Source organism: Mugil cephalus, chromosome 16, assembly GCF_022458985.1.
Source record: "Mugil cephalus isolate CIBA_MC_2020 chromosome 16, CIBA_Mcephalus_1.1, whole genome shotgun sequence".
Classification (NCBI taxonomy): domain Eukaryota; kingdom Metazoa; phylum Chordata; class Actinopteri; order Mugiliformes; family Mugilidae; genus Mugil; species Mugil cephalus.
Genome location: NC_061785.1, coordinates 12,376,586 through 12,400,282, shown reverse-complemented (window position 1 = coordinate 12,400,282; position 23,697 = coordinate 12,376,586). Strand labels below are relative to the sequence as shown.

The window sequence follows — 23,697 nt, the reverse complement described above, 5'->3', positions numbered from 1 at the left end:
TATATCTAAAAAGACATTTAAAATAACTACAAAATGATACAAACTACTGTCTCTTCATAAACAGGTACAAAGAGAAGCAAAACAAACAAATGGCATTAAAAAACAACAACAAAAGACTCAAAACAGTCAAAATAAAATGATAAAATAACAGCATATACTTCAACCAACAAATCTCAAAACAACTAAAAGTCAAAACATGTATTGTTCTGTCCTCCTCCTCCTTCCCTTGAGACGGGCTGTGGTACTACAACAGGAAACAAAACAACCACAAAAAGAAACCAAAAATCCACAAAAGGATGTCATCCAGGCCATGGTAATCCACAAGACGTTTAAAAAGTCAACTAGACCAGTAGAGTTTTGAGAAGACGTTTCATCTTCATTTTTAAGGGACTATTGGGAAGCTGAGGTTTAAACAGGAAAACTCTGTGGGATCCAGTCCTTTCGTTGGATCCACAAAAAGATGCAAAACCACAGCAATGCAAATGCAAAACAATCACAAAGAAATGCCAGACAACAATAAAAATATATTTAAAAAAAAAAAAACAAAAAAAAACAAGCTAAATATACTTTTAACTTCACTACATTTATTTAATAAGTGAAAGTGTTTACATAAAACTTTGATGAGGGCATCAAATAAAGATTAAGCTAATCAGCAACGTGTAGAGTAGCTAAAATGAGTTCTGTACGGAGAACATGTTAATTAATAACATATTGATTCGACGCTGTGTACCTAACAGTGAAGTTGCCATCACACCCACTGCACTGCTCTTGCACCTTGTAGTTGGAGTTGTAGAGGTTACTGGTTTTTCTGGTCTTTCCTGATCTTGCAGCGCCCTCAGCAGGTCAATTCCTTCCGAGAATCCACAGTGACGTGAAGGATCAAGGTTCGAGACAGAGGAATTTGGTAGGAGCTGCAGAACAGCTCTGGTAGAGGAGAGGTCTGATCTGACCTAATCAGTCGACCTGCTGCGTAAAAACGCTTCCAAGAAACACACCCTGGATGCATCTGAACGCCTGCCTGTGATCTGTATATAAGCGCTGAGTGTGAGGTACCTCTGCAAGTAACTTAAAGCTCTGTGCATTGGGGCGTGGTGGCCTGCACATAATGATCCCCAGCATTGCTTCGTGCTCCAGGTCTGTCCGGAGCAAACTTTCCGCGGGTTTCAGGTTTTTACGCACAACTTGGACACGCCAGCCGGGATTCCCTGCAGCCGCTCGGTGAGTTGAGAGTGAAAAGTAAACGCAACATTATTAAATCGAGAGTAAAAATAATATTGCAACTCGTACAATTCCAGTTTTAACCACAAAACAATGTCCAATCTGTGAAATAAATAAATAAATAGAATAACCATTTAAAATTAATAAAAATCGCCAGTAGTGTATTGTTCACTTGGTTCACAATGCTGTTGGTTTGATTATTCTTATGTAACCAAAACCAACGCGATTCCTTAGAAGGATCGGATGACATGACACAAAAGTGGTTTTCAGTTCTGCAAAACAAGTCCTCATGTTTGGTATTGCGCAATCACGACTGTGACTAATGGTCGTTTCAATTTCCGTTATGTTTTGTTTGCACAATTTATTCGAATCCTAAATGTGGGTATGCGAACGAATTCTGTGGGAAACGGCGAAAGGGGAGGAGACAAAGGAGACACAACAGGATGTTGTTTGCAGTGGGTTTCTTCAAAAAGAAACCATGGTCCGCGCTTCTGATGGTGTATTTTACTGAACCGCTTCTTGCAGCACGTTCACTTACGTGACTTTTCTAGTCTGCCTTCTTCTCCATTCTTTATATTGAACAAAGGTCTCTGCTGGACTTTTAAGGCAGCATAATATACTTAACTATTGGCTGTTAACCTCGTGTCAACAACCAGGAAATTATATTTATACTTGTAGCAATAAGAATTAACAGAAACAAATGTAAATAAATTTTTTACAAGGAAATGTAGCATACTTCATGCCAATACATTTGCTAGATGGATGTAGGCACTCAAAATAACCACGAATAAAAGCAAAAGATTTCAAAGCAGCCACAAATAGATACAATCTTCAGATGTCCTTATTTAAGTGTGTCTTTTGGTCATGTAGGTTCGTGGGGATTGATTCACTTTCAGAGCCAGCCTCTAGAGAACTGCAACTTTTAAATGTTCTCGATAACAGCAGTCATAGGGGTTAAGTGTTAGTTAGTGTATGACATACACATAAAGTTGTTCACCAGCATAACAGTGAAAAAATTGCCAAGAAGCAGCGAGACTGTAAAAATAAGGGTGCCTAAGATGGAGCCTTGAGGCACTCCGTTAATCAGAATGGCTATACCCGTGCTAGAACCACTTTTCATAGGAATAATCTATTAAACTCTAAATTTTCTTCATTCAAAGTTCCCATTTATTGCCTCTAAAACTGCCTGAAAACATCTTGTAATTCTCCTCTTCAGTGGCATCCATGTGGATTATCCGCCAATCATCCCGACTCTCACGACCAGCTATGTCCATGGCACGTCGTCCACATCGTTACTCAGCGCTACAGTAGGAGAGGTCCTGCAGAACTCTGTGGAGCGCTGGCCTGACAGAGAGGCCGTGATTTTTCTACAAGATGGTGTCCGGAAGACCTTTGCAGAATTTCAAAAAGATGTGAGTCATCCTAACTTTGATGTTGTATTTTCTATCCTCCTATTAGTTAAGCTATTTCTATACAAGACATCCAGCAGTGTTAAGGTTGGTTGAAATTAGATGTGAATGATTTCTTGCACAACATAGAGGTTTTAGTGTGTAGGATCAAAAACTCTTGAATTGCAAAGAAAGACAAAGGACCCTCAGGCGCTTCTGGGGATGATATTAAAGACGGACAAAAGAATTAAAGCGATCTAACGGTGGATCTAAAAGAGTTCTTTACAACATTTGTAGCTCATTCATATCTAAAGCCTGTAAGTCAATTGAGGTCATTGATGGCTTGTTTCCATCTATTGTCAGAGCCCTTGCAGGTTGAGGTATACGGTTTTCAGAAGACCAAAAAGAAACAACTCCATTTTTTTCCCCATTCGAATTCTCTTCTTATTTTATTCTGTTCCCATTCTGTCTTTAGGTTTCTGAATTCAAACAAAAGCAAACACAGGATGTTCTCTGTTGTACTAGTACTTGTACTTTTTGTACTAGTAATCACCAGGCGTTCCCGGTACAGGTGAGAAATATAATCCCTCCAATACGTCTTGGGTTGACAAGCTGACAAGCCCAGGACAAGTGCTGGGAAGAGCTTGTCCATGGTTCCACATCTGGGACAAAAAACGCATTGTTTCTCCTCAATTTGAGGCTCAGCTATCGATCAGACCCTGTTTTCCAGCACCCTGGCATAGACTTTGGAGATCCACAGACCAGCCATGCCCCGACTCTTCGCCCGAGACAAATCTGCCTTGGGAGATACTACCAGGGCAACAGTACCAGAGAGCATTCCCCCTAGGGTCATTAAGGCATTCAAACTCCACCGTAGATCTTTCTAAAGCGTTTGATACAGTAGATCATGAACTAGACTCAGACTTTCATTTTGGCTCCTATCTTATTTTCTATTTTAATAAATGATGCAGATGATACAGTCGTCCATACATCTGCTCCCTCTGCAGCACAAGCGATTGAGGAACTTCAGACTGCATTTCAGTTATTAAAGTTGACGATTTGATCAAAGGTCAAATGTCTGATGGCACATTGATTACATTGTACATATTTCTAACTTTTTACTTTAAGAATAAATCGTGCTTTACATTCTCTGCAAAGAAACAACTTCTGAAAGTCACTTTTCTGTCTGTGATTGATTATGGTGATATACTATGCAGCGTGCATGCAGCCTCCTCCACCTTATTGAGACTTGATTCAGTGTATCATGTGTCTCTATGTTTCGAACACACAAAAAAAAAATGAAAAACACTCGTATCCTTTAATGACTTTAAGAGTATCATAAAATATACAGTGAAGGAGGAATATCCCGTTTCTCTTTCTGAGGCCACTGTTCTTGAACAGCTGTCACTTGTTTTATTGTTTTAACGTTTTACTGCTTTATTGCTTATTTATGTATCATGTAGTTGTTTTATATCACTTTTGACTTTGTATGGCTGCTGCCTTGGCCAGGTCTTTCTTGTAAAAGAGAAAGAAAGAAAAAGGTGAAGGTTCAATGAGGAGAATAAACATTGTTAAAACTGGATAATTTCCTCAAATATTTGAAGATATTTGAGTTGACTTTTTCAGGGGCTCATTTCCTTTAGTGATCCAATCACAACTGACTGGAAACCAGAAAGTATGCGTGTGAACACACCCAGGACACAATGAGGTCACATTTAACTGATCTTCTTACCAAAGCAATGGGGTCAAATCTGTCCAGGGCCACATGTGGAGGTGGTATAGGGCACATTTTACTTCATTCCTTTGGTTTCCACCTACTTGGCAGGGGTGATCTGTGTAAAAGGAGCTTAACTCATTCATTCAGAAAAATTAGAGCCTTTTAAAATATTTTTTCTTTATAGCTGTAAATATTTTTAATCGTAGATGTTGACATCATGGTGATGTATTGTATGTAAAGTATGACTAAGCAGAGTTAAGTTGTTTTCTCATTAATCACTGGTGCCTTTATTTGCTTTCATAACTGCAGATATTTCCTTTCACTGCTTCAAACGGATCAGCAGTGACATTACTTTGAGCAAGGAAGCTTCCAGGGTTCAATCACAATCTCAGCTTTGTCTCTAAAATAACTAAAATCAGGTCAGAGATCAATAATTAAATAAGAACTTAACATGTGAGAGACTTCACAGCTTGTTCAAAAATACGTATCGTCTCCCCAAGTCATGGTGCACACACAACAGTCACCTATTGATGGTTCGAGACATGTCTCTATGATTCTGAAGCAGTGGTAGGTCGAGACAGACAGCAGCTGTTAAAATATTCTACTGACCAACCGACGTTGGTGTTTACTTGCATACAGAGAAACTGAGGTCAGATGTCAAAACACATTTGAGTGTGTGAACTAAGTATTTCCAGCTGCCTCCTTGTGATCAAATAACTGAACACGCCTTTGAATAACCAAAGCCAAATGGCCCCTTACAGAAAGATCTGAATCCTGTATTAGGATCTTTAGGTCACATGATACTTTATGGCATATTAGAAGTAATTTGAAGCGTAGTAGTACCTCAAACCACAGTCTCCACAATGGAAACACAGCTGAATCAAAAGCTCTTTATCATTTTAATAGCACAACCTTCATGTACAGAAGATAATAATTTTTTGTTTGTTTGTTTTTAGAGATATTCTTTATCTACCAATGAAGACGTGGCATTAAATAAGCCTAGCTGTAACCTGGGAGACAAAACCAGGGCACAGGTCTCGACTGAAAACTTTTGACTGAACTTTGTAAAGTCAAACGTGACCTACGTCCAGGAAGAGCGAAAGTCAAAACTATTTTCAGTATTATTTAATCTTGCCAAGTAAATGTAGTTATTCATTAGCCAGATAAGAACAGCTGCAGGTTTTGTTCCTGTTTAAATATATTTTTGTGCATTTCCTTTATGGTTTATTTCTCACTAATGTGAGTAAGCGGTGATGCTGTAGTAGAGTAGTAGAGTTACTGCAAACTCTCTGATATCTTGTGTTTAAGTGAAGTCTTCTCAGGTCAGTCTAGATCAGGTGGAAGTATTGTTGACCCAAAATACAGCATGCAGGCAGCAGCTGTTATTTAAATGATGTTGTATGATCTTCTTATTTATTGTTGCATTTTTCATTCTTGAAAACATGATGAGTTTTTTTTTTTTTTTTATGGGATACATTCACGAGTTGGTAAAGACACATCTTCTCTTCAGGGATGATTTATTTCATCTGATTTGGGGCCCTTAAAGCACAATGTAGTGTAACTGATAAGGTGGATTCGTGGAAGTGTTTACTGAACAACATGTTATTGAAAATATTGATCTGAAAAGAGATCTTGGCAGCGAGAGTAGGAATAGGAACGATTTATGGCGGGATTTGACTTTAAAGGTAGGCTAGGCTACAAACAACACTTGAGAGTTATCAGCATGTACATATGTGTTTTAAGTGTGATTTTGTTTTATTTTAAAGGTTTAACCGAACTCCTAAAAAAGCTTTCTAAAAATTCGATTTTTAAATAAATCATCATGAATTTTATTTTATTTCTGAAACCAGGGGATGCTTTCCTTCAAATGTATTAGCTTTTTGTTAAGTGAAATTAAACATGAAGCTCTTTACTACGAAACAGTAAAGCTATGTGAAATAATGAAACATAAACGCTGGCTCTCAGACACAAACTGTATTTTATTACACTTAATAAAACATCATGCTGCTGAGACGGGTTTCTTGTGCCAAAATGTTTTTGCATGTATGCATTCATGTAGCTAACATTTTGAATGCGTTTGTGGGTCTGCAGGTGGATCAGGCTGCAGCCGGCCTGCTGGCTATTGGACTTCAGAAAGGAGACCGGCTTGGCATGTGGGGGCCAAACACTTATGAATGGATCCTGTTCCAGTTTGCAACAGCCAAGGCTGGTATAATACTGGTGAGTCAAAGTTAAGGATGTCATTTAAAATTCACCGTTCCCAGTATCAACAGTGACAACGCATTCAAATTAATATATTTCATCTGTAAATACTGCTGCCTGTAGGAAGACAGACCAACTTACACCAACAATATAGTCATATGTATCATCTGAATGCAGTGGAGTTGAATTTGTTGCCAACAAACTTATGAGATGTTTATGGTCTGCGTAAAATTTATTGTTTTTCTGATTGATTGGAGGACTATCCAGTTGCATTCAGAGGTATTTTTTTTATTGGCATTGGTCCAAACAAGGTAATGTTAGCCTTCGCCAATGTTGTGACACAAGCAGCCGTTACGGTTCTTAAACAAGTTGAATCTTCAGTTTCCTTTTTACTGGTTCCCTCAACAGGTGTGTGTGAACCCAGCGTACCAGCCGAAGGAGGTGGAGTTTGCTTTAAGGAAGGCAAGTGATTTAACCCACTGATTTTTAACCCTGTAACCCGCACACAGTGTAAAACATTAATCTAAGCCCTCTCTTTCCACAGGTCGGGTGTAAAGCTGTCGTGTGCCCTACAGAGTTTAAGACTCAGAAGTACTGCGACATGCTGAGGCAGATCTGTCCCGAAATCGAGAAGTCCAGCCCTGGAGATCTCAAGAGTGCGAGGTATAGATGACGGTGGCAAATTAGGCCACGCCCCCATGTGGGTATAAACAAACCATTGACGGTAAAGTCTAATCCCCTGTAGTCAGTGTTTATTTTGTGTTGGTATTATTCGTTAGCCGGAAAGCAGAAGAAATGGCTAATGTTGGTCAGACACATATATAATGTCGTTGCTGAGCGATGTTCGGCCATATGTCCGTGTAGCTCATATAGTTCAGCATCAACGGTCACTACTTTGACTTTTTAACATGTGTTTTGAATTTTTAAACAACACTGACGACTGATATTAGCTAATGTTAGCATCATAATTTAAAGCGATAAAGTGTTTGCCGCACACCTACACATATCGACTACCAAGGCTTTCCATCTTTGTCCACCCGTTTTATGGCCTGAAGACATACATTTATTCAGTTTTTGTCCCTCTCTATTGAGGGGAGCAGAGAAAATATCGTAGTTTCTCATCTGTTAACACGCATTAACTCAAAGGATAATACACGACAGCGACTCCTCCTTTGTTTTCCCCTGTAAGGGGCCGTGGACTTTTCCGTGACGTTTTTTGTCTTGCTGCTGGTGTTATTGACCGTTATTGTCTCTAGTTCAAAGACACAAACACACCAAGACGACACTGTCACTGAGTTTGCTGTGAGCAGATGTTGGAAAGTCAATAAGTGACTTTTAACCTAGTTTGTGTGTCCTGCACGTTGGCATGTGGGACTTCTCACAGCAGTTTTTCCAGTAGATCCAGCATGTTGAATCTACGTAGAACTAAGTTAGAAAAAGAGTTGAGGAAAAAAAACTCAAAGGGCAGAGTTCAAAGAACACAGAAGACTCCAAAATCCACAAACATGTTCCCAATCATCTAGAATGAATAAATTGTCGATGATTCAGGACATTCTTATCTGTACGACGGTTACGATTTTTGGCCTCATTCATTCATTTTCTTTAACCACTTTTTGTGGGGGAGCTGGAGCCTGTCCCTGCTGTCATTGGGGCGAGAGTACACAGGGGTACACAGGCTGCAGACAAACATCCACACCTACAGCCAATTTAGAATCACCAGTTAACCTAATAAGCATGTCTTATCTGTAGAGAACCCACACATTTCTCCAATGTCTTTGGAGAAATTACGACCACATTATTACATTATTGCAATACAACTGGTTGCTGCAAATCTATATCACTCCAGAAAACCTTAATGGGTGCAATAGCGCTACACCTGATATTTGTGTTAAATGTGAGAAGGAAAAATGTCAGTTTTTCCATTATATTTGGCAACGTACAGAAATTCTGGCAAAAAAATAAGACAATGTTTAAGTAAAACATCTTACAGATTCATATACCGTTAGTCCTACATTTGTTTATATTAGGTCTATACCCAGACAATCTGAAGATTAAATAGCACCAACGCATATTTAAAAGACTTAAGTGAATTAATGGCAAATAGAGTAACAACCCTCTCATGGTTCAAGCATAAGGAGGTCAACAACATGATTTTCACCAGATCTGGGACCCCTTCATTTGCTGTATACGGAGTACATATTTGTCACGTGTAATGGAGACATGTAAATGGACTACCCAATATTGCAGAAACATATTTGTTGTACATTTTCCCTAAACAAAGAACACGCAACAAACCCCCAACCAAGAACTGAAAAACCAGAAAGGGTGGTGAGTTTGACACGTTTGCTCAAGGCCTCGTAATTGTATTTCTTTGTGTTTCTCTGTTATGTTGTGAAAACAATATAAAGACTGAAATTTCTTTTTATCATGCTGCTAACATACTAACCCTCATACCAGCTAAACATCTGAGTGGTTGAGAGAATAATTTTGCAAGATGTACTCAATGCCTAACTCATGTGACACTCGATAGATGGGGAAGCTAATAAGCTACTAAAGTTTCCTCCGTGTTGGGCATCTTGCCCAATCCACTGACCTTAACATTCATGTGTCCATGCAGAAGTCAGAGCAGTCTGACCCACTTTTCCCCCTTTCTGCCCCCCCATCAGGCTGCCAGACCTCCGCTCTGTGATCGTTCTGGACAGTCGACAACCAGGAATGTTTAACTTTGCGGATGTGATGCAGGCCGGCAGCGGCCAGTACATGCAGCAGCTCCAGGACCTGCAGAAGAAACTCTGTTTCGATGACCCGATAAACATCCAGTTCACATCGGTAAATTGTGACCTCTGCTGAGTTACATTAGATTGTGGTTTAAGGGCCCCAAATCAAATGAAAGAAAACATCCCTGAAGAGAAGATGTGTCTTTACCAACCCATGAATATATCCCATAAAAAATGTCCAACAAAATGATTTGCGTAATACTTCATTAATGTTATATTATGTGTATATACATGTAATATGATATTAATAAAGTGTTTGTAGTATTAGCAGTTCAGTCATGTGTAATTAATTAATCTGTTTTCTGAGGGAATGGACCTATGAATAGCTTAATCTAACTCAACATGAGTCTGTGAGTCAACTAGGTCATGCTATATCTACAAAAACAAACAAAGCTGAAATAAAGTACCGCTCATTGGCGAAAGATAACACAACCAAAGCAAATTTTTCCTCTGATGACAACCTGCTATCAGACTCGGGTCAGATGAACTTAAGGTGATTCCTCATAAAACCTGAACTCCCCACAGGTCGTTTAGACCTGAGGAATCTCCCTTGAATGAAACATCTGCAAGAAACCCAACAGCTTTATCTTTATAACCTAGAAACAACAGGGACTTGATAAAGGATAGGGGCCCTCTGGTTGAATAACAACAAATGGTCAATAAAAATCCTTCTTTAATAAGTTTGAACTTGAATATCTTACCAACATTCACAAATTAATTATTCCATCACTTGTAATTATTAATAAAATATTTTTCTGTCTTGTGGCCTTTTAAACACAGTAATTTGTTAATAATACTGCTACTGATAATCAATCTGTTAACAGGGAACAACTGGGTATCCAAAGGGCGCCACCTTGACACATCACAACATTGTCAACAATGCCTACTTTGTTGGAAAGAGAATGGGATTCCTGTGGAAAGTGAGTCATTTTTATCAGCACCATGTTTTCATAAGCAGAGATGATTGGTTTAGAAAGTTTAGTTTTTGATATAATTGTGAACTAAACTAAATGAACCATACATGGTTGAGGGCTGCTTTCATTTCATCTAATTTTTTTTTTAATCATGTTGCACTTTTGAGTGTTCGTGTTTTGATTTTAGTAGTCGCTTGAAGCCACAGTATCAGGAAGTGACATCGCAGTGACGAATGTGATTGACAGATGGCCTTGGCAAAGTAGTGATAGCAGTGGTTTTCTGTGGAGCTACAGCTTTAACTTCAACAGTATCAAACTATCAATGTGTCACACTGACCGGGGAGCTGTTGTTATCATGGACTGTTATCAAGGCTCTTTAGCATTGACTGGCAGGATTGACTGATGGCGCTGATTATTTTTATTGGTTTTATTATTTTATTTTATAGATTACGATAGCTGGTAGCTTTGATTGATGGCATCTATTAGCCTTGACTTTTACCCGGTTGCGCAGCTTTCCTTAACAGCATTTCTACCTTCTTGATTTTTGTTTCCCTCCAGCCTCACATTCGCCTCTGTCTCCCGGTGCCTATGTACCACTGCTTCGGCTCCGTGGGCGGAGGCATCTGTATGTCCGTTCACGGCATCTCCTTGATATTCCCGTCCGCGGGCTATGATGGAAAGGCCAACTTAGCAGCTGTGGAGAGTGAGAAGTAAGAAATGAATCAATTTAAACGCAGATAAATAAAGGTGTTAGCTGTCGTTGGTTTTGTAAAGTCACTCAGTATCTTTCTTTTCTTTCTCCTTCATAAAATATATAAAGTAAGACATGTATTGCTTCATTAGATTCACATGGAACAACATAGTCCCCATTAAGCCAAAGGCGTGTCTCTCTGGTTTTTGTTTTTGTGAAACAACAAACTGTCACAGATTAGATGAGCATGTTTTTACAGTTGCTGTTGGATTGAAGCAAAGAAACTTGAGCACATTTCTTAACATGTCTTAACATGAAGGTTTAATGTTTAACGACTGAATGCAGTGGCTGAACATTTTATTCTGGGTTATTTCCTCTCTGCCTCTGTTGGAGATACTTCAGGGACATTTTGCTTGATTGACAGTTGGGACAGGCTGCAGTAATCCCCTGCATCACTAGTGAGGATAAGATCATTCGGTTTCATCGAACGCAAACACATGAAGTAAAAACTCAAAAATAATATTAACAAGAAATACATAAAATCTAAAAGGAATGAAAGAAAAAGGAAAGAAGGGGAGGGAGGAAATTATGAAATAAGAATAAAAGGAAAGCAAAAACAGGGGGAGGAAGAAAAAGAAAGTAAGAAAGGATAGTAGGAATATTTGAAGGAAAGAACGAAGGAATGACTTAAACTGAATGCAAGCAACAATAAATCACAGAATGTCACAGAGAGAGCGGAACATGTACAAGTTTGTGTTAATATTGTCGACTTTCCTGACTCAGGTGCAATTTCCTCTACGGTACGCCCACCATGTTCATCGACGTCTTGACTCGTCCAGAGCTCACTAAATATGACTTGTCATCGTTGGAGGGAGGTAAGGAAAACGTTATATCCTTTGGTATGTGTGGTATAACTGGTGTATCCTAAAGAACAAGCTGAAACAAGATCACCTGGACTCATTGAGTTTCTTGAAGATAGTTAGGAGTTGCCCTCGTTTCAGCTTTGTTGACGCAACATAACCTGGACGACCGAGAACCTTCACAGATAAGTGACTTATTTATTTCCTTGTACTAATGAGCTTCTTCCTGCTTTTATTTTTGTGTTTTTAGGCATCATGGCTGGTTCTCCTTGTCCTCCAGAACTTGTGAAGAAAGTCGCGACGGTGATGGGCATCAAGGAGATAACAGTGAGTAGATCACCAAAGTATCACTGCAAACAACTCCGCTTTGAAACGCTAGGGGGAGACAAATCCTCAGGAAAGCATCCATTAGATTTAAACAGCATGAGCCAAAGACGTAGTCAGAAACAAAGCTTAATTTATAAAAGGTTTATTGGATGTGAGAACTTGTTACCACTTCCAAAAGTCGTGGAAATGTAGAGATGCTGAATATACATTAGAATACACATTAGATTAAGTCTTCGAGAAAGAAATGGTTCATGTTTTTTTTAACCTCTCAGTTTCTACATTCTCAGCAGCAGCAGCAAAAAAAAAAAAAAAAGGAAAACTCGGCCCAGTTTTACAGGTCTTCTGGAAAGAAAGAAAGAAAGAAAGAAAGAAAGAAAGAAAATTGGATTCATCCATTTCTTATTTTGGTCACTTTAAACTTCAATAAGTCATTTTTCTCTCTTTATCTTGTTTGTAGCCATCAGTGATTAACAGTTTATAAGCTTAATGTAGCGGGTCTGTACATTTTTTGTGGTATTACAAGTTTGCTTTTCAAACCACAGACAAAAAGTGGAAAAACACCGGGTGTTTTCACAGACAAGTCATTACAACAGCTTAGGGCATGTTCAGGATTCAGCACAAGATTTCCAGATGTTTCTTGTGAAAACAAAACAGACACTCAGAGGTAAATTCAGGTGACATATCTTATTTTAAAATAACATCTGAATATTCTTCCAAAGTGATGTTGCTGGTCCATTTTTGCTGTAAAATCTTTGACTGCTGTAACGACTTCTCCTCCTACTAAAACATCTGGTTTTATATGGATTCAATACTAATACTAATTTTTACTTGTTTAGTTCTCTTTCTGTCTTCTTTTTTCATATATTAAAAGGCAAAAGACAAATGCTAACATAGTGAGCCTTTTTTTTTTTTTGCTTTTGCGTTTTTAAAATTATTACTATATTTTTTCTTTTTCATTCTGGAGTCTAAAACCAAACGTGAAATACTAAAAAGTACACAGAACTGAAGCACCACTTTGTGTTTCGTATTTTAAAGCTGCTGCCATCTTTAATATTATTATCACAAACTTATCATTTACAATCAGACAAAATTACCCATCTGCATTTAGCAGCAAAGCTAAATAGTATTTCAGTATTTCAAAGAGTATTTCAGTTTCTGCTGCGAAAACCTATAAATTAAAATAATAGTATGACACTTTGGGGGGGAAAAAAGAGCTTATCGTACTTACATTCTTATGAAGAGCTATCTGAGAACTTTATACCTGAAGGTTAATGACTTGTATAAGACTCAGAGTTTAATGAATTAAAAAAAGGTAAATAGTTAGCTGTAGTTAGCTGTTTCCAGCTAAGTTAAGACTGGTATTAATTTTAACACCAAACTCTTGTCCACAAGGCTTTTTTGTTTCATTTGTCCAAATGCATCCTTTCTTTTGGTGGTTACCTGCGTTTATCCTGCTTCCACTTCACATTAAAATCTTAATCTTTGTTATAAATGAATAAAACTGGTCCGTATGTGTTTGATAGGCAGAGAGTGTGTACTCATGAAAGTGTGACAACATGTGGCATATGAATAGATGGACAGTCTAGCTGGTCACCTGGACAGACTCCTTCTCTGTGTCTCCTGTGGAAGAAAAAGACACAGAGTCAGGAGCCAAATCAAACAATCTGTCGTCCACCTGGACGAGACCCTGTGACCTGGACTCGCTGTTCTGGACCCCAGGGCCAACGTGGAAAAGTTCAGACGGGAGCAGATGGAACGAACAGAGTTCTGCGGTCAGGAAGAGAGAAGTGTAAAAAACAAATCATGCTACGCCAAGTCTGAGCTCCTCCCAAACCACACTGGTCAGTCCAGTGTCACATCATACAGCTGTAAACCTCCTGTCACACAGGAAGGACACAATCTGCGAGTTTAAAGAATTTAACCTAATTCTACTTATACGTGGAGGCCAAGCGCTTATGAAAATTAACTGATTATGTTAGAGATATATTGTCTTTTATTATTACTCATGGGTCACTTATTAGTCTGTAGAGCTTCACAGGAAATCGTCATCAGAGAACTACCAGCAGTAAAAGCTGTTTTCTGTATCTGTGTGTGTTCAAGGGGAAATTCTGGTGCAAAGACTACAGTCAACAACTAGCTAACTCTTCATACCAGCAGGTGGCAGTAGTCTGTATATATCATTTAAAAGAGGAAACAGGAAGAGCTACTATTAGCTGGAAGGCTAGTAAGCTAGGAGGAGATACGCACGCTCATAGAGAGCTGGTCACTCCTATATCATGCTAATCTGTTGACCTACAGCCAACAAATGGCATTGCGCCATGTTAAAAGATAATAAATTGTCTACATACACCTAAATACCTCTATTCATATCCTAACACTGTGGGAAAATGCAATACTCAGTATTACCTGAAGCTCAAGTAAATGCCTTAACAGCTAAAGCACCCAAAAATGTTAAGTTGACAATCACAGAAAAAGTAAAAACTAGCTTAAAACTGCTTAGAAAATGACTGAAACGCTCAATTATTTTAGACCGAGTGTGGGTTTATGATCGATACAGGCCCAGCAATAGACTTTTTTTTCGTCCCCAGCCAAGAAACAGTCACCATAAAACCAAAGATTGATGCTTTGACACTTTTGTTCTTGTGAAAATTGTTCAGATAAGATTTAAAGCAATGAGCTGTAGAAGTCATGCTTTGTTTCTTTTGGACAGAAGTTAAAAGTTGAAGTTTATAGTCTTAATAAAAAGCCGTAGTTACCTATTCACACATGATTGTGTATTTTCCTCTCCTTGCCATGCTAACTACTAAGAGTACAGAGTGTATACCTGTACAACTGCAGGCTCAGTGTTTTTTTCCCTTTTTGGGTTTCTTCTGCTCTGGCTCTCTTCGTCTCTTCGGTCTGCAGCCACTGATGCCGATGCTTTCTCGGACCTGCTTGCCTTTCTGCGAAGGAGGAGACGCACACACTGCGTCTGGACGGATGCGGGTGGAGTCCATCCAGCTGTGAGATGAGGCAAAGCAAAAGAAATAAGCAGCAGGGAGGAGTGTTTGTTTGGACTATTTAGAGACAATACTTCCGGGTCTCTTACTTTCGCAGTGGAGCCAGCTGACACGTGCAGTTCCATGGGTTGTTGGTGAGCGTGAGGTTGGTGAGTGTGCCGAACTCCATGCTTCTGGGAAGGGACCTTAGCTTGTTGTTGTCCAGGTTAAGTATCTTGATTGCCGTCACACCGACGAACGCACCATCAGATAACTAGAAACGGGCAGAGACAAACAACCAGTGAATCTACTATGTCATTAAAAACCTGCGGTCCCCTCCAGCACCCATCCTCGTGTCGGTCAGCAGGCGGATGCAGAGCGTGGGAATCTCGCCAGTGTTTCTCTGGCATGAAAGTCTCCTCTCATCTTTCCTCCTGCTCCAGCACTTATGTAAACACTGGCAGTCAGTGGCCTCTTTCTTACCCTTCTGCTTCATATACATCTGCAAGGGTGCTAAAAGCTTCAGAGAGGTGTTAGACGAGCCGACCTACGTCAAGTTTTGTCTCCTCCAACAGGAAGGGCAGATGAGAGACAAGCTGAGCTTTAAAGGCTGTCTTATGTGAGGAGTCTGGAAGAGATGAGGCTGTTTGGAAATTTCCACTGTGGAGCGACAAGTAGCCGAAGGTCTGGGGTTTTCAAGCGGTGGAAGATGGATGACTTCCAGCACGGCCCGAGGTGTTTTCGCTCTTCCTCTTCGGGCCGCTCTTCTGCCAGAAAGGTTCGCAAAGGGCCCGATTGTCCATTCACCCAGGGCGATGGCAAGCTAAAAATACTCCTCTTCATGCACCGTGGAACACCCTGCCTCTGTTTACCCGTCTCCTAACCCGTCCTGACCTGTTTACAAGACCCTCGCAGCCAAAGCAGAAAACACACCTCGCTGAAAATAACATTTGTGTAATAATTAAACTCAGACATGCTTGGCGAAGGTCCAGCAAACAAAAACAACCTAAAAATACCTGGAAAACGACTTCATCTGGAAGGGCCGTGTGTGCTGCGCTCACCACCTTCCTGCTGCTTCCACCTGGCGCTCACACAGTCCCAGCGTGAGAAGCTTGTTATTTCACAGTTTCCCCCTCTGGGATGCCTCCATGCTTTGGCAGAGGTACACTCAAATATTGGATTAACCTCAAGCATGAGACAAATGTCCACTCAGGAATGTCTGAACGGCAGTGTGGTCCAGCAGAGAGCTGCTACTGTACGCATTCACACTGCAGCAGATGTGCATGAGCAGATGAGTGTCTACAGGCTGCTGTGGAAACATCTGCCTCATGTCTTCAGGCCCCATCAATGAACTGAATGTGCAGAAACCCATAAATGCATTTAATTCGCCTGAATCCTCACTAACTAACAGCCTCATCTCAACTCTTGTATCTTGTGGAGATATAAAGAATAGAAACCATTTTTGACAAGTTTTTGCAGATGATACTACGCTGTTTTCCACAGCCCACAACTTTTTCCCTCTGTTTGTGCTGTGCTTAATTCTGGTAAAAATGACATAAATAAAGTAATAAGTGCATATAGAGAGAAAATTTTGAGAACAGTAAAATATATATATATATATCTTTATTAAAAGCAGAGTGCCTCTAACAAAATTTAAAACTTGGCTGCAGTAGAAATCTAGTGACCATTTAGGTCTTTGTATAAAACCTGCTGTTATTTAATCTCATTGAGCCATAATGACCCTAACCCTAGGTTATTTAATTGATACTGAGGCAATGGATTTCCCTGCTTCTTTCTGGAAATCTGAATATGAACATTTATCAAACATTATCTTATAATCAATGGTTTAGCACTTGCATCATCGTCTGCATGACTCACGTTTCCCTTAAACTAATAAGCATTTAAAATTTTCTACAAGCACTTAAACAAAGCCACTGAACATGGAGTAAAGCCCACCTTCTCCAGGCCCATGTTGTCCAGGTGTAGTTTCTCCATGTAGCGCCCAAAGCTCTGAAAGGCGTTGTCGGGGATGGTCTTCATGGGGTTCCCCCCCAGTTTGAGCTCCTCCACCACCCGTAGTTTGCTCATGGCCGCGATTGGATAAGTGGACATCTTGTTTGAGTCCAGGTGAAGTAAGGCAAGGTTCTCCACGTCGTCCAGAGAGCCCGGCTGCAGCGTTGTCAGCTCGTTGGCGCTCATGTGCAGCCAGCGTAGGTCTTTGGCGCCTGCGAAGGTTCCCGCCCGCAGCTCCCGCAGCTTGTTATTGTTGAGCTGCAGAGTAAAGAGATTAATCATTGGGGAGAAGATGCCCTTCGCCAGGTCGCTGATCTGGTTCCCTTCTAGGTAGAGGTAGGTGAGCTCGGTGAGATCCTCGAAGGCACCAGGCTTGATGCTGTTGATCTCGTTGTGCGACAGGTAGAGGTAGACGAGCTTCTTCAACCCCTTGAAGGCCTGGGAGCCGATCTCTCGCAGCTTGCAGTGCTGCATGTGCAGAGAGATGAGGCCCTTGCTTTCGCTGAAGGCCCCTGTGGGGATGCTGCCCAGGTTGTTGTTCTGCAGGTTCAGAGAACGGGTGGCCTCCGACACACGCGGGATCTTCTTCAGCCCGACGTTGTCGCAGATGACGTGCTGGAGGTCACCGTGGCAGTGGCATGGGCTCGGGCACTGGGTCGGGACTCCCTGCACCGCAGGGCCCAGGACCAGGAGGCAGGTTCCCAGCAATAACCAGCTCACGCAACGCATCTTGAACAGAAGCCGACTCTGCGTCGTACAAGCAGAGAGGAACAGCGAAGAAGAAAAGGTTGAGCCGGAGTGTGTTTGTGTTTGTGCAGAGCGAGAGAAGTGAAAAGGTGTGCGGCCACGCAGAGGTGGGCAGAGACATTCACTTTGAGAGGAGGATGGCCAGTGAACAGAACACACAGCACTATTTATAACATTTACTTGAGGGGGAAAAAAAAAAAGAAAAATGAGGAGGGCTTGTCGGGGTGTTGGAGCAAGAGGTCTGGAAGAGGAAGTCATGTGTCTGTGAGAATTTAACCCTACGTGAGCAGGAAGCCAACCACTAATTTTCTTCACTGTTGGCTGCTGGCTGTGAGCTCTCTGCAGGATGCACATGTCCAGACAAATAATAAAAACTTGGTGCCAGTCTTTGCTGCAACATCTGAGCATCCTCCAGGTGAATGCTTGACAACGTGGCATGAGGTCAGGTTGTCTCGGTGCACGCTCCCAGAGACCTCTATTGTTTTCCAGTCTGCGGTGGCAGGAAAAGGAGCCACTCCTGTGCAGCTGTTTTATAACCTATAATAGTCTCCAGATGGCTGGCAAGGAGTGAGATGCTGTTTTAAGTCAGAACAATTGGAAAAGGATACCTCCATCATCACAGGAGTGAAAGTTTTAGATGCCACTTTACATTCCTGTGTGCATTCCTCCTTTCTCTGGTGTTATGTAACTTGCGCGAAAAGTGGCTTATGTTATTTTTTTACAAGTGTGTTGCTGGCTCAGGTCAGAGGATGGTTTGGCTTCAGGTGGCTGCATTTATAAGATGGATGGACCCACCCAGGAAAATGGAATCTAGAGTTTACTCAACAAATCTGACATTTTATTGGGAATATCGTCTCCTCCCTGATTTTCCGGGTGAAAGTTCTCACCACAACCTCCTAAAATGTGAGACAGGGAGATTTAGTAAGTCTGTGGATAAATGTACTTCTTTTCTTTAGTTGTTTGACTTTTATTGCTGTTAAATTTTTGTTTCAGGGAAAAGTCAAGATGTGTTTTGAGAAAATGATTTCTCCTTCAAAACAGAGGTGACGGACACCATGATGTTCATTTCCCTCAGTGAAATAGTAGTGTGTTTTTGTTTTTCTCCGTTTGATGGTAACACGTTTTGCTTTCTTTCCATGTTTTTTTGGCATTAGCCTCCTGGTACTAAAAAGAAAAGCTTTGTTCAAAGGCAACAGTATGCTGTTTGCTGGTGACAGTCCGTCTGTGAATGCTAGAACCCTGGTATTTACTGTGTGTTCTGCATCGTTGGCAGTAGTTGCACTTCTGTTGGCAGCTTTTCAGTCAATTCTTTATGTTCTTCCGTGGGAAAAGGCTTTGAGAGATATCCGTCTGATTGGCTGACCAGATCTTGCATTAACATCCTACCTAATCAATTGGAAATGCTACTTGTCACCTTAAGGTACCTGTGTTCACAGCTATTTATTAACCTCCACACTGACGTTAAATTTGCCATAACGTTTAGTTTTCTGAATGCAGCCACCATGTTGCGCTATACAGGTAACACTCACTGAGTTCTGACTGAGAGAGTAAATCACAAATGCTGCGTTCAGTGTTTGGTGTGTGGCTCAGCTGTTTGTGTGGTTCGACAGGTTGGCTATGGCACCACAGAGAACAGCCCCGTGACGTTCTGCGGCTCCCCGATGGACAACATGGAGAGGAAGGCTGAGACGGTCGGCTTCATCATGGACCACTTAGAGGTACTTAAAATTCACTGAGCAATTAGGTTGAAATCAAAGTAAAACAGAATTTCCAGATTTTAAATGCAGATATCTTGCCAGATAATTTCATAGCGGAAATAAGCAAATATCAGAGAACTAGACAACATAATCTTTTGAGATTGCAAAATGTAGTATTAGTGTTTACTTACTGATTAAGGTAGCCTTCGCTCTGCTTGATCACTTTGAATATTTGGTGGTTCATTTTGGAAAAGCAGCTTCCAGTCCTGATGACATACAGCATAGGTCTTCAACAGGGTGTTTTGGAGGTACTGCGGGGGGGGGGGGGGTTGATTAGACGTATATATATATAATTTTATTTTTTTATTTTTTTTTAATTTTTTTAATTTTCCCCACAAATTTAAATTTCGTTAAATACACATTAACATGAATCCAACATATTTTAGTAAAGGGATAAATTTCTATCTCTTTCAATCAGCCCAGTAGGCCCCGCCCCTATCGCTGCTGAGCCAATCACGTGGCCGCATATTACACACTAACTCGGTCAGATTCCCCGCATTTGACTGAGAGCCTATTCAGTCCAGAAGCACGCGGTAATATTAGCAGAACAGTAGCTAACAGTGCAGATATATAACTAACAGTGCATATGTGTAAAAAAGGGAATGTTTACATTATTTGAATAGCTTAATATTGAATGTAAAATGATAATAATGTATATTTATAAGTAGCACTAGACCGAGTTTAATATAGAAGACATACAGTAGGTATGGGGGTCCTTGGCCTGAAAAGACCCCTGACGTACAGGATAAACAATTAAGCTAACACGGAAGTACCAAAAACTGCAGTGAGTCAGTCCCATTGCTAGCTAGCTGTCTTTATCCTCAGCTTCACTCATGCTCCACCTCTTTGAACATTTTTGAATTAGCTGGGTCAATTCAGTAGAGTCAGCCAAGATGGCGACGGCCGCCGACAGCACACTGAGCTTCAAAATAGGCTCCGTAGAAAACATATGGGTGACGTCACTGAGGTCTTTGGCTATCTTACCATCTGTCTGTCTAGAAGCTTTGATTTTAATTAGCTGGGAATATTAGCAGTTTTAAAAGAGTGAAACACTTTGAAAATCTGCTCCACAGGCTAAAGTCGTGAACCCTGTCACTGGAGAGGTTGTACCTTTAGGGGAGGTAGGGGAGCTCTTGATCAGAGGATACTGTGTGATGCCCGAGTACTGGGATGACAAAGCTAAAACAGAAGAGGCCATCACTAAAGAGGGCTGGTACAAAACAGGGTGAGTACACGTGATTAAGTACAGCATATCTCAGAATACTACATAAAATTAGATGGAAAAATAAGCACCAGCCTTCGAATCATGACGGGTTTTTTTGTTGTTTTGTTTTTATATCCAGAGACATCGGCAGAATGGATGCGTACGGCTACTGTCGCATCGAAGGCAGGATAAAAGACATGATCATCAGAGGAGGGGAGAACATTTATCCGGCTGAAATCGAACAGTTTCTGCACACACATCCCAAAGTGAAGGAGGCACAGGTGAGTTCCAACTATGACTGAACAATGCCCCCTGTAGCCACAAGTGGTAATTACAGGAAAACTAATCGAGACATGATACTTTTGTTAGTTTTTGTTCTAATAAATATTAAAAAAAAAAAAAACTCAAGATAACTATCAAGCGTCATGAGTATCACTTCATAGCAGACCAACATTTCTAACGTTTTAATAAAAATGAGGATGTAATTGTTGTTGCAGTTAAATGGGATTGGATTAAAAGTATGTCTGCTATTTAGCCTTGCCCACTGACAAAATATGTCCGAAAATAGATGGATGAGATCAAACAGTTTAAAATTTTCTTTTTAAAAGCGACCAGAAGCAGCTTGTTAAAGCAGACAGAGTGTAAGTTAACACTTGAAAGTTTGAGTATTTATTTAGAGAAGAATCATATTTAATTAACTGAAAATAAAAGGAATGGACTAATGGAAAAAATCTAACCCAAACCACAACATGAAGCCGAAACTTTATCTTGGCTTGACTTTCTCGTGTATTACGCCAAATCTTAATTGTGCCAAAACGTTCATTTCTCCCATCTCCTCTTCATTTTTGTCTTTACGCCTCACGTTTCTGTTCACTGAGCAAATGCAGTGACGCTTCACATGTCTCGCTTGTTTGCCAGGTGGTCGGCGTTAAGGATCCACGCATGGGCGAGGAGGTGTGCGCCTGCATCAGACTGGTCGACGGACAGGAGTGCACTGCGGAAGAGATCGTGGCTTTCTGCAGCGGACAGGTGGAGCGCGCTCCGTGTCGCGTTTTGTGACGAGGCTGGCATGAACGACTGCTAAGCATCTTTTTTTATTTCTCCTGTCAGATCGCGCACTTCAAGATTCCCCGCTACGTGCTCTTTGTCACCAGCTTCCCGCTCACCGTCACTGGAAAGGTACGACCGAGAATGCGATTCAGAGTGAAAAACAGATTAGCAGCCGCTGTAATAGTGCGTGAGGGCGAAGTCCTGCACAGAAACATCAACCCCTGGTTCTTGTGTTTCTCTCATGGGATGCGTTTAACGTAATTTACTGGAGGCATGAACAGGCCTTCCCCGAGTGCCCTCAGACAGGAGGGAAGGGCAGCTATTAGTGCGTCTGCACGCACTCTGAGCGCTGGCCGAGCTCCAATCAGATAAAACCACGCCCTGAAATTTAAGGCTCTTTGGTTATGGATAAAGTACGATTTATAAATATCGCAGAAAAACAGCCAAATATCTGCTCCTTATTAATTGCAGACCTGCACTTTAACTTATAGCACCAATTTATTTATTTAACTTTCTCCGAATTCAGATGAGAAATGGAAATAGCCTTATCTTATTTAGTGAATGAAAATGTAAAAGAAACTCTAATTACATAAGAATTAGTAAATAGTAGGATAAATCTGACTTCTAAACAGTATAGATTTTTATGGATTTGTTTTGGGTAATTCTCTTTGAAAACACTGACAGATGAAGTCTAAATTTGTCTTTATTTTCTCAGATTCAGAAGCACAAACTGAGCGAAGTGGCCGAGAAGCAGCTGGGACTGACGGACGGGAAGTGAAAGGCTGCGCTGGCGTATCAAAAAAAGAGTTTCTTGTCTTATTTTTTTTTTTTTACCTTACAGTAATAACAACAGACATATCTTTCTGTGGGCGTGTTATGGCCGCGTGGGACGCCTCGTGGTCGTCTGGGTTCCCCCTGTCACTAATGGTCGAGACGTCTCAATGTTAAGACCAAAGAGGGGGTTTTTAAATGAACAAGAAATGCGGTTTAATGTCCCGTCCTCATGATCTAAATAGCAACAAATGTGACAGTGCCCAGATGTCTGAGGAGGTTACTGAGCCTTTGAAAACAATTAAATATTTACATGTGTTCGGGTAGCCATTGGGTTTTGGGTTGGCTCATATAATAGGACTGATGAATGTGAAGACCTCTTTTGAACAATAATGCAAACCTGACAAACACAGGAGCCTCTCGTGCAGCTGCTTTAGTGAAAACTGTCTGAACAGCACTAATACGTCTTATTGCTTTTTATCCAGCAGAAAGCTATAAAACTGTTTTTATTCTAAATTCACATAAACTTTTATTCATATTAGCAAAAACCATGTGTGGGTGTGTCTCTTTACGGGAAGAAGGATTTTCTTTTTTATTGATCTCGGAGGCAGGTGCCTCCGAAAGGCCTTGAAATGCCGTTCGGAATAAACGCGCACACGCATCATGATTAAAAATGAGAACTTCAAAACGATCGCGCGCTGGAAGCTGGGAAGAATTTCCTGAGCGGGTTTACATGTGCACTCCACCTGACGCTGGGCTCCGGGATCGGATGTCGTCTCCTGTCTAGACCTGAAGGACTCGGCCCAGAAATAGCTCCTGAGAGTTGAAAAAACAAACAAAAAAAACAAACACAGCTCCTGGCTCTTAGGGAGAAACCTCAAGGTTTATTTTGCTTTTTTTTTTTTATTTTACATATTTTAGGGGTTTGGAATTAAATGTTTCAGGACATGGTATTCTAACTGCGAGTGCCAAGTGTTGGCTTTGATGTTCTCCAGCGTCCACCCGGGGTTTTAGGAAATTACTCGAAGCCAAAGGAATGTACATTTTTGGAGAACTACATACTGAGACTGTTGTTACATTAAG

At 40.7% G+C, this 23,697-nt stretch overlaps 2 protein-coding genes across 2 annotated transcripts; one reads left to right on the top strand and one right to left on the bottom strand.

Annotated features, from left to right (window-relative positions):
- The first annotated feature begins 864 nt into the window (after window positions 1–864).
- Window positions 865–23,162, top strand: acsf2 (acyl-CoA synthetase family member 2). The gene is made up of 16 exons (XM_047609289.1): window positions 865–1,218; window positions 2,435–2,630; window positions 6,415–6,543; window positions 6,934–6,987; window positions 7,070–7,188; window positions 9,192–9,354; window positions 10,127–10,222; window positions 10,775–10,926; window positions 11,691–11,782; window positions 12,018–12,094; window positions 19,443–19,550; window positions 20,663–20,814; window positions 20,933–21,074; window positions 21,712–21,822; window positions 21,904–21,972; window positions 22,559–23,162. Exons 1-16 carry the CDS (start codon window positions 1,106–1,108, stop codon window positions 22,619–22,621), a joined length of 1,836 nt encoding a protein of 611 aa, XP_047465245.1. The 5' UTR covers window positions 865–1,105; the 3' UTR covers window positions 22,622–23,162.
- On the bottom strand, window positions 12,221–19,363 carry chad (chondroadherin). The gene is made up of 4 exons (XM_047609290.1): window positions 17,029–19,363; window positions 15,183–15,346; window positions 14,919–15,094; window positions 12,221–13,714 (listed from the first exon to the last, which is right to left on the bottom strand). The coding sequence occupies exons 1-3, from the start codon at window positions 18,268–18,270 to the stop codon at window positions 14,935–14,937; spliced, it is 1,566 nt and encodes a 521-aa protein (XP_047465246.1). The 5' UTR covers window positions 18,271–19,363; the 3' UTR covers window positions 12,221–13,714; window positions 14,919–14,934.
- Window positions 23,163–23,697: the final 535 nt, after the last annotated feature.